General features: G+C 42.0%; 1 protein-coding gene across 1 annotated transcript; it reads left to right on the top strand.

Annotated features, from left to right (window-relative positions):
- Positions 1-743: 743 nt before the first annotated feature.
- On the top strand, positions 744-1,484 carry OLIG1 (oligodendrocyte transcription factor 1). Its single transcript, XM_063127699.1, has one exon. It carries the CDS (start codon positions 744-746, stop codon positions 1,482-1,484), a length of 741 nt encoding a protein of 246 aa, XP_062983769.1.
- Positions 1,485-12,854: the final 11,370 nt, after the last annotated feature.

Below are 12,854 nucleotides of genomic sequence, written 5' to 3'. Positions count from 1 at the left end.
CTCTTTAAGATACTTTAAGCTATACCAAGTAAAAAGAAAGAAATCAGACATGACTTTGTGGTCTGAAAGGGAGAGGGTTTTTTGTTTTGTTTTTACAAATCTTTGTTTTTGACAGGCATTCATATTCCAGCCAGTTGTCAAAAAGCAGGAGGAGAAAAGACCAGAGATATATGTTTTTAAAATGCGAGCGCGCGTGTGCGCGTAGGTGTGTTCCAAAGGTGATGCAAAAGTCAGAAGCCCTTGTGGAATTTGGGGCTGAGGAGCAGCGGCGATCCGAAGTTGAGAAACTGCACCCAGAGCAAGACTCAACAATAAACTTCTTGTTTACTAATTGCTACGTTTCCCACCCGCCTCATGCGGCGGCCAATGGACACCTCTCTGGACCCAGCTTTGCTCTGCCATTGGCTGCCGCCTATCATTCCTTTGCTCGAATACGGGGTTGGATTTAAAAGAGTTCAACTAAGTAAATATCCATTTCCTCACATCTCACGGCAAATTACGGAAGAGTGGGTATTATATTATCATTATTTGTTTGTTTGATTTCGCCCCCTCCCCCTTTCCCTCTAACCTGGGCGCTTTTAGCAAACGTGGAGTTAGTGGACCTCTCTTTACATCTATATACCTATATGTATCATCCTCATTCTCCTTATTTGTCTGCTTGCAAAGCCGCCCACCCCGATCCCTGCTGCCTTTCCGCTTTCTGTGCCATGGCAGTGTTTTGCCCGATCTGAAAGCCCAGCAAGATGTTGCGGCAGCAGCAGCAGCAGAAGCAGCAGCAGCAGCCCTTGTACGAGCTGGTGGGCTACAGGCAGCCCCACTCCGCCTTGCTTCCAAAGCAGACTCACGACAGGCCGGACTTCGCTCCGGAGCAGCCCCACAGAGCCGGGGCCATCAAGGCAAGCGGCCACCCGGCCACGGCCACGAGCGATCCGAAGAGCGAGCAGCAGCAGCTGCGCAGGAAGATCAACAGCCGCGAGAGGAAGCGGATGCAGGACCTCAACCTGGCTATGGACGCCCTGCGGGAGGTGATCCTGCCCTACTCTGCGGCGCACTGCCAGAGCTCGCCCGGGCGGAAGCTCTCCAAGATCGCCACGCTGCTCTTGGCCAGGAATTACATCCTCTTGCTGGGCAGCTCGTTGCAAGAGCTGCGCCGGATCATCGGGGAAATGAGCGGCTCCACCGGACCCCGGCTGCTGCTGGCCGGCCTCCCCCTCTTCGCCGCGGGCCCGGGCCCGGTGCTCCTGACGCCGGCGGGGAACGTCAGCCACCACCATCACCACCACCACCACCCGCCGCCGCCGCCGGACAGCCTGCGAGCGGGCGCCGGCAAATTCCTCTCGGTGGCCCTGGAGGAGCAGGCGTGCGGCCCGGCGGGCCTGCCGCCCGGCGGCGCCAGCCTCTGCACGTGCGCCATTTGCAAGTTCCCCCACTTGGTTCCCTCCGGCTTCGGCTTAGCTGCAGTGCAGGCGCAGTTCTCCAAGTGACCTGGGAGGGGCTGGAGCCAAGCGGAGAACTTGAGGGGGGGGGGGGGATGCTGCGGCCCGCAGCGATCGGACCTGGAGAGAGGGAGGGAGGGGCGCTGGGGGGGAGGAGAAGGGAGGACAGGACACGTGCGCAGGACGGACAGCTGAACATCGATTTCGCCCCAAGTTTCTTAAGCAGTCGGGACTGGACAGCGACCCTGCGGACAGCTCAGAGGAAAAACCCTTCCAGCCTTTCCAAGGACAACTTTGCCTGCTTTAGTGCTCTCCTTCAAATCATACGTGAGCAGTGGAGGCTGCTGGCTCTGATGTCAGTGAGGCTGTGAATCGGCTCTGGGTTTCAGACAGAAACAGCCAGAACTCTCAAGGAGTTATCCGAAGAACTGAACCCCCACCCCCCAAATAGGTTCAGGACCTAGAATAGCTCCTTTAGAGTTCTGATTGAAACCCAGGGCGGATTTACAGCCCCACTGACAATGGAGCCACCTACCTCCACTGGATGTGAAATCACCCGGGGGAATCTAGTTTTGACCCTCGTGTGTGTGTGTGTGTGTGTGTGTGTGTGTGTGTGTGTAGGGGAAGGCGAGGGGGAGACTTTGGGTTGCATCTAATTCGTTGTAGCCAATGTCAGACTAACTTAAGTCACATTCATTTTGATGGGTCTATTCTACATAGGACTAACGTTGGTTAGCCTTTGCCAGGGAAAACTCTGTTGAATAAAATCAAGCAGTTACCAACACAGGTCAGACACACTGCTTTATGAAAGGAGTAAAATCAATCTTGGTTAAGAACTATTAGAGTAGTCCTTTGCACACTTGTGCACACTTTTGTGGAAGTGAACTTAAACAGACCCAGCACAGCAGCACTTACTTCTAAGTAAACATGTGTAAAATTGGGCTGTTTGTCTCATTGATTTCATGGACATGCTCGACTTTCCACTGAAATCAATGGGACTTAAAAGTGCTTAACTTTCACTGAAAAGCTTCTTTAGAACTCTGTGGTAACAAATCTCTGCAATTAGCCAGTGTTGTCATGATTTACAAGGAATTTGGTGACTCTAAGAAGCTACCCTTTCTTCTTATTGCCCTAGTCATTTTAATTGTAGTTTATATATAGTCATTAATCGCCAGAGTTGTTGCATTATTTGAAGATAATACCACCATGGCTATCAAGAGGTGTGCAGTCCAATTATAACCGTCTTTAGTCAGGAGTACACCCTGCTGCTTTGGATGGGCCCAACACCCAATTAAGTATGCATAGGATTGTAGCCATGCAACAGAATGGCTGATGCTAACATAGAATTAAGCCCCACTGAGCTAAATGAAGCCTAGAAAGTGTGTTAAGATTTCAGTCTTCCAATGGAATCCTATAAATGTCTATTGAGAAGTAAGCCCCAATGAGTTCAATAGGACTTTCTTCTAGATAAGTGAGTATAGGATTGCAGTATTACTTTACTAAAAGAAGATGATGAAATTGTAACATTACCCTGAGCATCTCATAAATTCTTGAGTTTAGTGGTGATGGATGAAACAGGAAAGACATTGTCCTATATAGAGACAACAAACATTAAAGTAATTTTTGTGGTTTCATTTGATAGCGCCTTCTGTTATGTTACTGCTGATTTTAACCCTAGAGTGGATTTCTGTCCTAGATATAAGAAAATATTTTAGAAAAATACAGAACTCCATATGAGTATATTCTAATATGCTGATATCACAATATGTTCTAGATTCATCACTAGCAGAGTTTTATTTTTTAAAAATAAAGATCTATTTGTTTAATTTATACTGGTTCTGCTTAAAGGGGGATATAATAAAGGGCATGGGGCTGCCTTTTAAGATAGCTTTCCATCCAAACATGTTCCACTCCTATATACAGATGCCGTTATATAATTCTAAAAACAATGGATTGTATCCAATGTTAGTCTAATTGAAGTCTCATTCATTTTGATGGATCTACTCTGAGAAGGGCTGTCATAATCCAATATTTCTGATGTTTTCCAAGTGCACTTATGTTTCAACACTTTTGGGGTAGTTTTCTTTCCCTTTTTAAATGACAATATATTTTTAAAAATATCTCTGTGCAATTATAATTGGCACAAAAAAACACTAGAATATTGGCATCTCTCTGTTCCTGTACAACTACATAACTAACTGGTCATATCTTTAATGTTAAAGCTGCAACCTTAAACACATGCTAGGGAGTAAGTTCTATTGAATGCAGTGGGGTTTTAGGATTGTGCAGCATGAGGCTCTCCTAAATAGCATTGGAAAAGGGAGGAAGATGGATGAACAGGCTTTTATTCTTGGCTTTCTATTGAAATGATGGCTGTCATCCTCAGCCTACTTTCTTTGGTGCAAGTTTATTGTCTTATTAGACTAGTGTGGAATAAAACATGTTGTTTTTTGTATATTGCAATTTCTTTTCTTTCTTTTTCTGTAAAAACAGCTTGAGGGTGTAGTGTCACTGTATCAGTCCTGTTAATATAATAACCAATTCAATGACCAATTTAACAGGTATGTTGTGCCATGCCTGGGAATTACACAGTACTGGACATCTGAAATACTTGAAGATGCACTGCCCAGATTTGCAAGGCAATACTGGGTAAAATGCAACAGGAGTTTCTCTGGCCTAGGATGCATTAAAAAAAGCAAAAAGCAAGCATAGAGGCTTTAGAGTAGGTCCATTTCATTTCAATGAAGTTTGTTCAAAATCAGTTCCTTTATCACACTACCGGCACCTGATCCAAAATCCGTTAGGCCCACAGCTAACGGAATACAATACACTGCAAATGAATCCTTTGCTTGACACATCCCTCCTGATGTCATGAAGTTACCTAAAGCAGTTATACTGGAGAAAAATTTAGTATCAAGGAAAAGAGCCCCAGAATAGTCCAAGATTTTGACTTGCCTCAGAAGTGGACACGTAAGCAATACTACGAAACCTGAGTAGAGTTTGCACTTTGTAGTGTGAGAATGTCTTGCTAAGCCATGGTGGAATACTTTGGTGACATGAACGAACTCCATAAAATTATGTGGGGTTGGGGGATGAAGAAGAGAAAGCAGAGGATGAAAGGAAAGGGAGACCTCAGAGTTTGCACTTTCATCTCCAATGTTGAAGCCCTTCCTCAGGTTGATTGCTCCTGGGAGCGAGTTCTTCTTGAAGCATGCACAGTCTTTTCTTGCTTCTAGCCTGAAGGTGGGACCATTTAAAAAAAGATTTATTGATTGCATTTATATCACACATTTATCCTCCTCCAAGGAACCCAATGCATCTTACATGGTCGTCATCCTCTCCATTTTATCCTCACAACAACCCTGTGGGGGAGGTTAGGCTGGGAGTGACTGGCCCAAAGTCTCCCAGTCAGCTTCATAGCTGAGTGGGAAGTAGAACCTGGATCTCCCAAGTCTCAGTCCAAAACTCTATCCAATACAAAACTGACTCTCAGCATTCTCTCAGGGACTTCAACAGGAGGACTGAGAGGAGGCTGGGACCTACTTTATAGCCTAATCCTTTGCATGCTAACTCAGAAACAAGACTCTGGCAGGATCTACACTACTGCTTTATAATGGTCTTGACAACTGTTGGGGCCCATGACGATGACGACATCATCATTATTATTATTATTATTATTATTATTATTATTATTATTATTATTATTTCTTACCCACCTCTCCCTCTGGATCGAGGTGGAGAACAAATACAACAATACAATATAACTCAAATACATAAAACTGATTAAAAGAGGATATAAAACTGATACAATCTTAAAATTCTTAGATTTAAAATTCATCTGGGTAGGCCTGCTGGAAAAGATTAGTCTTTATGGCTGTCTTATATCCAGGTTGAGCCTCGTATGGCGCAGAGCAGTAAAGCAGCAGTTTCTGCAGCTGAAACTCTCCCCACGGCCTGAGTTCGATCCCAGCGGAAGCTGGTTTCAGGCAGCCGGCTCGGGTTGACTCAGCCTTCCATCCTCCCGAGGTCGGTAAAATGAGTACCCAGTTAGCTGGGGGAAAGGTAATAATGGCCGGGGAAGGCAACGGCAAACCACCCCGCTATAAGGCCTGCCAAGAAAACATCAGCGAAAGCTGGTGTCCCTCCAAGAGTCAGTAATGACTCAGTGCTTGCATGAGAGGTTCCTTTCCTTTCCTATATCCAGGTTGGTATAGATCTGACCCCTGTGTGTTCAGTGTGACTTGTTGCCAGGTAAGGGTGCACAGAATTGAAGCTTTAGTTTCCTCCAGTTCATTTTCTCTTCCTATAAGTTCCTAAACCCATCACGACCACTGAGTTCTCAGATTTAATTTAGAATGGAGGGAAGAGCTCTTAGTATTCCTACTGAAAGAACAAACAGCTGGAAGAGTGTGAGTGGGATCCATAGTAGAACCCATTTACACATTTCCCAAGCTTACCATCTGTTTAACCTCAATGCTACATACATTTCAGGGATTTGAACAAGGCTTTTAGAAATGTAGGTATCCTTGCTTAGCTGCTTTTGTTTGTTTTAAGGGCCTTGGTTCTTCCACATAACAGTTTTAGCAGGACAAAAGATAGAAAGGGAATAGCCATTTAATTTAGAGGTCGGAAGAATGAGGAAGGGGAAATGTACAAGAAGAGACATGATTACACCCAGCATATGTAAACCAGTCTAGAAAAGACCACAAAGGACCTGGCCAAATTCATGAATGGGAAACTTGAAGGCATGGGAAATAACCATTGATGAGATGTGCCCAATACATCTTGGTAAGGAAAATGGAATCTTACCTCCTGGTAAGGAAAATGGAATCATCTTACATGGGACATTTCCTGATTAAGAAAGATACACCATAATCCACACATTAGAATGTACATGAGTCTTCCAACACAAACATTGTACAATAAATGACCTGACAACTAATGAACATAAAATTAGTATGCAGAATTTATTGGCTATGAGTTCAGAAGGATTGCAAGGAATAATGGGAATGACCAAAATATGTTACTGGTTAGCAGTAGGGCTGTGCTCCACTTCGCTTCAGATCGTAGAAGCAGCATTGGATTGGCCTGATTCGCCTCCGTTAAAGGTGGAGGCGGATCGGGTCTGGGGGGCAGTGGAGCAACACGGGGCAGGGAGTCCATTTGCGGATCGACCCGCTTCCTCGGGGAGCTCCGCCCGCCATGTTGGAAGGTTTTCCCATAGGACTGCATTGTGAGAACAAAGTGCATATAACTTTTTCGTTTTAAAAGCTACATTCTTGAAACTTACTGTGCTTAGAGAGTGCTTGTTGGGGGGGGTCATTTGTGTCCATTTTCAGAATTTTTCATCATGTGGTTTGCTTGCTATTAATTTTTATAGAATGGGTAAAATGGGAGGGGGAAGCTCTTCTTTTCCACCTTTATTGACAGATTGAACTCCCAATCATGATGATCATGATATTGTGAAGCATCCTCCAATCTCAATGTTGGAGGGGGGGGACTAAGCCAGAGGGAGCCAGAGACAGTTTCCTTTCTCGGAGGGTTAGTTAGTTCTGTACTATAGCTGCATTTGTTTGGAGGAGATAGGATTTAGCTTGGGTATGTGTGTGTGTGTTTGCTGTGCACTGCTTGTTAAGTGCAAAAAGCATTCAAATAAAGTTTGAGCATTCAAATAAAGTTTGGGCAAAGCACAATAAACACTTGTCCTATTTCCACAAATAATAAATACATTATTAGTACTAGTCCTTCCTCATGATGAAAAAGGCATTGCTACCCAGTTGTATCTGTAAAAAATGTCGGAGCTATTTGCATTTTTGAAAATGGGGTGTGGGATTTTGAAGTATTCCCCCAAAATTAGTGGATGCTTGGATTTGATCCAAACTGACCATGAATGTGGATATGTGTATAAGTTCTCATGGTGCTGATTTTGAGGTTTCTAACATTAAAAGTGATGGAGATGTAGAAAGGTTTGTTAATTGGGTTAAGGTTGAGGGTTAAAAAGTTTTAAAAATCGCTAAAAAACAGGGCATGCTTGGATTTCCCTGAAACTTGGCATGAATATGGATCTAGGTAGAAGCTAAGATGGTACCCATTTTCAAGTTTGTATCTGGAAAAATGACGGAGATATTTGCATTTCTGAAAATGGGGTGGGGAATTTGATGTACTCGCCAAAAATCACTGGATGCTCGGATTTGCTTCAAACTGGCCATTAATATAGATGCATGGTTAAGCTCTCATGGTGCCAATTTTGAGGTTTCTAACATTAAAAGTTAAAAAGTTTTAGGCATTTGATTTTCAATGCAAGTCTATGGGGGGGAACACAGAGCTCCGATCCAGATTCGGAGCCCCACTGCGGAGCGGAGCGGACCATAGGTGGATCAGCATGGGGCAGTTCAGACCCAATCTGGAAGTTGTGGATCAGGATCCAGAGCTGATCGGGTGATCCGTGCACAGCCCTAGTTAGAAGCCCAATCTATGAGCAAGTCAAACAGTTGCTGCCCATGTGCGTGAATTGCATTAATGAACCTTTATAGCTGGGGTGGAGCAACACATCCCATCCTACTGCATCTTTCTCAATAGTTGCCATTGTGAGTTGGTGCTACTGCTGAAGAGACGGAGCATCAGGAGCCAGGGAGTGATGGTCTATCTTCTTCCTGGGCATGGCTCAAGATAATTCATCACCTATCTCACTTTAATAATAATAATAATAATAATAATAATAATAATAATAATAATTCACATTTTCATACTGCCCAATAGCTGAAGCTCTCTAGATAGTTCACAAAAGTTTGTAGCACCTCTTTAACAAGGAGGCATTTAGTGGGTGGCTGCATGCAACAATCATTATCCTATAATGCTTTTTGGACAAATTATTTATGATAGGAACAGACAGACTTCAGGGTTGTAGGATCTACTTTTCTTTTCTTTCCAGAACCCCAAGATCCACCAACTAGAGTCAGGTGCAAAAGACATACACTTAAAATGAAAACATTCTGAATCCACAAAGAAACCTTTCACTTGCACTAAATCAGAGCTTTCCTGAAGTAGCAAAGTATGTAGCTAGCTGCCAAAGAAATGCTTGCTTCATTGTAGTGCATAGAATTGTAATGTAAGTACATTTGCTGAAGATGCTGGACAGCAACCTACTGACAACCTAGTAATCTTAATGTGAATGAAGGAACGTATTGCTTAGGAGAGGGGGGAGAGAGAGATAATGAATATTGAAATGGGATCGACTGGGAACTACCCATAAGGAGCTGACAATAATTTTGTAATCACTGTCATAAAGTTATTGTTCTTGTTGCTGCTGCTGCTGTTAATAATAATAATAATAATAATAATAATAATAATAATAATAATAATTTATTTCTTACCCACCTGTCTCTCTAGATTGATGCAGGGTACAACACAAATACAAAACACCATAAAATACATATAATTGATTAAAAGCATATAAAACTAATACATTATTAAAAGGCATCTTAAAATTCAAATTATTATTATTATTATTATTATTATTATTATTATTTTAAGTCCATCTACATTCTTGCTCATGGAATATCTGGAGATCTGTAATGTCTGCAGATACCTCAGACAATAATAGAATATGCAAAATAGAATAGTAATACAATACAGGATACAAATACAGGGTAGAAATTCAACTACATTTTGATCTTCATTAAAAGTGACTGCATTGTATTTCCTGAATTAAACAATAATACTGTCTGAAACTGACTTTCTTTTCAATCCAACAGAAGAAAATAAGGTAGAAGACACAGGTGTTTGCTTTAGGCAGAGGAAGGCTGGAGAGGGAATGAAAAGAGAAATCTGAGTATTTAATTCAGCTGCCAGGCAACTCTACTGGATGGTTGGCTTTTTTGTTTGTTTTTGGGATGTTTTGTCATTCTTTTTTCATAGTTGTCAAGGTCAGAGGTGGACAGAGTGAGCCTACCTAAGCTTTCCTAAACCTAGTGAAGATGAAACAAATTATCAACACGCAGCTAACCAATATATACCAAGGCAGGTAGTGAGGTCACATGATTTGCTATGCATTCAGAAGCAACAAGCCCATAAAACATGGGGAGTTGTTCTGTTCGACCCAAAACCATTAACAAAAGTGTGGGGAAGAAGCTCATGATTCCCTTAGTGACTGTTTATATTGGCCCCATTCAGACAACATGCTTAACCATGCTGCTTAACCACAAAATGGTTAACGGAATGCATTCCGTTAACCATTTTGTGGTTAAGCAGCATGGTTTAGTGTGTTGTCTGAATGGGGCCATTGTCTCAGAGAAGTCAATCTCATGCTTGGAGAGGGACCAGGTTATGAGGACTACATCAAAGATGAATCCTAGCATATAAAAGGCTTGTGTCAGACACCATATTGGACTCAAGTCTAGGAACAAGAGTTTGGAAGGGGGATTCTTATTTGCTTATGTTAGAGTTTATGATCCTTAAATGTGGTATCTGATCAATGATGTGCTTAATGTGATGGCTATAGAGATCTGCTGAGGTAGCCACCAAGGGCCAGAATTGCTCAGTATTGTGTTTCCCTGAGTTTCAGCTTTTTAATAGTTTTGTGAGGACAGTGAGGATTTGGGGCACACACTTCTCTTGGCAATGAAGTCCATGGCCGTAGGTGTGCTTAACTCTGTATTCGTTTGTGGCCATTGTGTATGGTGGTGAGATGCATTGAGCACCCATTCATAAAGGAATAAATTCTTCATGCAAGTCTCCAGCATGAGAGATCTAGCAACATAAATATTATAGTGAGGAAAAAGAAATATGAATTAGCACTCTTACTAATTTAAATAACTGAGAGAGAGCAAAAGTAATCTGGATCTGTGCCACGGTATCCGAGGGATTATGAACTACATTGCAGGGATGAACACCTTTCTGCCCTTGAGGGATGCATCTGGTGTCAGCTGAGGCCTGAGGGTTGCACAGGCATACACACATAGCCTTTCTCCCACACATCTCCCTTCCCTGCCCACTGAGCTCTAGGGATTGCTTGGGTGGGGGTAAAATCCTCTCCCATCCCCCAGTGTTCACCATCAAGATTGGACAGTGTTCTCAGAAGCCAAGAAAAAATATCCCACCCTTACATCCCAGCTCATAAGTTGGGCTGCAGAGAAAAAAGGGTGGGGTGCTGCCAGGGGCCACACAGGGAGCAGCCAAGGGCTGCATGTGGTCCCAGGACTGCAGTTTGTGCATGTCAGGTTTAGGGATGTGGGGAAATTATGCATTTCTATGGCCAAATAATGAAGGATTCTTCTGTTTTCTTCCACCTCTAAAATTAAGGTATGTTTTCATTTCCTAGTAAATTGATCGATCAGAGGATCTTCACATCTGACCCATGAAAGATCAATGCAAGAACACTCTGATCATGCCATTGTTCCAGCTGTGGTAATGAAAGTGTAAGTAGAAAGACAGCTGGCAGAAGACCTCAGAGTTTCACATGAAACACACATTTCTGCCTTTTCATTTCAGGTTTGTGAGTAGACAAGTAGCCTTAGTTGTCAATCAGCTAACTTGCAGGGCTAATAGATTCTGATGGTTGGGGAAGGAGTGGGGTGGGGGGTGGGGTGTCAGTGCAGAATTTAATTTAACAACTTACAATACATCCACATGCCCAGAAAATGTGGACTGCTTGATAGGGTTCACTGAGCCAAAGAAGTAAGACCAAAACAGTGCATTAATGTATAGGGGAAGAATAGTTGCAATCAGTTCTCTTGTGAATTGGACAGAGAACTTGGAGATGAAGCAATTATCAGCCATCGGGGATTAATAGTAAAGTGTGAATGCCAAGCTGTATATGTTAGGGGCAGAATATGTTGCCTATAGAAAACAACAAAGAGCGTTTCTTACTATTAAGTGAGATTAAACGTAATGGCCTGATTTAATCACAAAGGCAGAATTAAATTCAGATGGCAACTTCAAAGTAGACACATGCACACAAGCTACTGCATACATTTACATATAGCTGGCATAGCTTGGCTTGCATCACAATAGGATAAAGTTTCTTTGGCCACTTAAACAATTTTCCATTCTTTGCCTTTCATTAAAATTCACTGTATTTATCTCTAAATTGCTTTTAGTTAATAAGATGGTGCTAAGAGTTATATTTATTCATGGAAGTCCATGAATAATTCCTCCAAGTAAATTTTTAATTCCAGCAAGTTTAAAAAAACACACACAACAGTAGCAGAAGGTCAACAAGAATAGAATAGCTGTAATCAGGTAGCTACAAAAGCTGATGCAGTAACCTACAATCCTGTTTTTCATCTCTCCAATCCCCAAGGTATCAATATTCCTAACTATCCATCTGAGTTCAATCCATGAAAAGTGTCTTCCTTTCATCCTACTTGTAGAACACCCAAGTTTTAATGAATGTCAAGCTAATTCTAGGGTTTTGTTGTTGTTATTGTTGTTGTTATTTTGCTTTAAATGAACTACCTTCATCTTCTTCCTATGATATTCCACGCTTAATTTCACTTGATGCCATGAATGTTCAAATTCTGAAAATCAAGACCTAAATACCTTGTTCTGAAGTAATTTCCACTGATTCATAGTAAACCTAGGAAAGCATACATAGGAGTGTCACCAAAGTGACAAAGCCATTATATTTGTTCATTAATTGGTTGAGTTGTTTGGTTAATAGCTCATTAACTACAAAATAAATTCCTGAAATGAAGGGTTTATGTGGCACATATGTTTTCAAATGAATGGTGACAGGTTGTGCTGTGAAGGCAGTTCAAAAGATGAAATGTTGCTCCTTTACTTACTGGATTCTGGATGCCTATTTTAATAGTTATAAAGGTAATCCTTTATTAAAAATGTGCTACATTTAGAATTTCACTGAGAAATATTTAGATGACTAAACTACTAGCAAAAGCCTTTCAGAAATCATGATGCTGATAATGCAACTTCCAATGAAAGAGTGTTCTGACAAAGTAATATAAATACATCCCCGCCCCCCAATGTCCCAGTGCTACCTCTATCGAATCCACAACAATGGTTCAGATCAATACCAAAAGTACAAATCAAAATAGTTTGGTAAAGGTATCAAAACATCACTTAGGTAAAATCAAAGTCTACATAATAATGTCTGCAAGTTCTCCCAATGCAGCATAAGGCTGCCATCCTAAACCCACTTACTAGGGCATGGATAGGCAGAATCTACTGATAGATATCTGAGTGATTTGCCATAGAACAGCAAGAGCCTCCAACTCTCAATTATTTAACAATACCAACGTTAGGTTTAAATTAGACTGTCAGAAGCCCTCATCTGTAGTAACTCCAATGTAGATTTATATTTGTGTTTGCAGCTCACCCAGTATGTGGCTCATAAGGAATAGTAGCTAATTGATTCTATTGTCACCCTGGGTTGCCATTTTTCATCTGCCTCCAATTGGTGGA

The sequence above is a fragment of the Elgaria multicarinata genome, chromosome 5 (assembly GCF_023053635.1).
Source record: "Elgaria multicarinata webbii isolate HBS135686 ecotype San Diego chromosome 5, rElgMul1.1.pri, whole genome shotgun sequence".
Classification (NCBI taxonomy): Eukaryota; Metazoa; Chordata; class Lepidosauria; order Squamata; family Anguidae; genus Elgaria; species Elgaria multicarinata.
The sequence above is the reverse complement of the archived record's forward strand: the minus strand, read 5'-3'. Positions and strand labels throughout refer to the sequence as shown.

What these genes read in the sequence shown, in the direction of transcription:
- OLIG1 (XM_063127699.1), top strand. Translation starts at nt 744, where the DNA reads ATGTTGCGGCAGCAGCAGCAGCAGAAGCAGCAGCAGCAGCCCTTGTAC.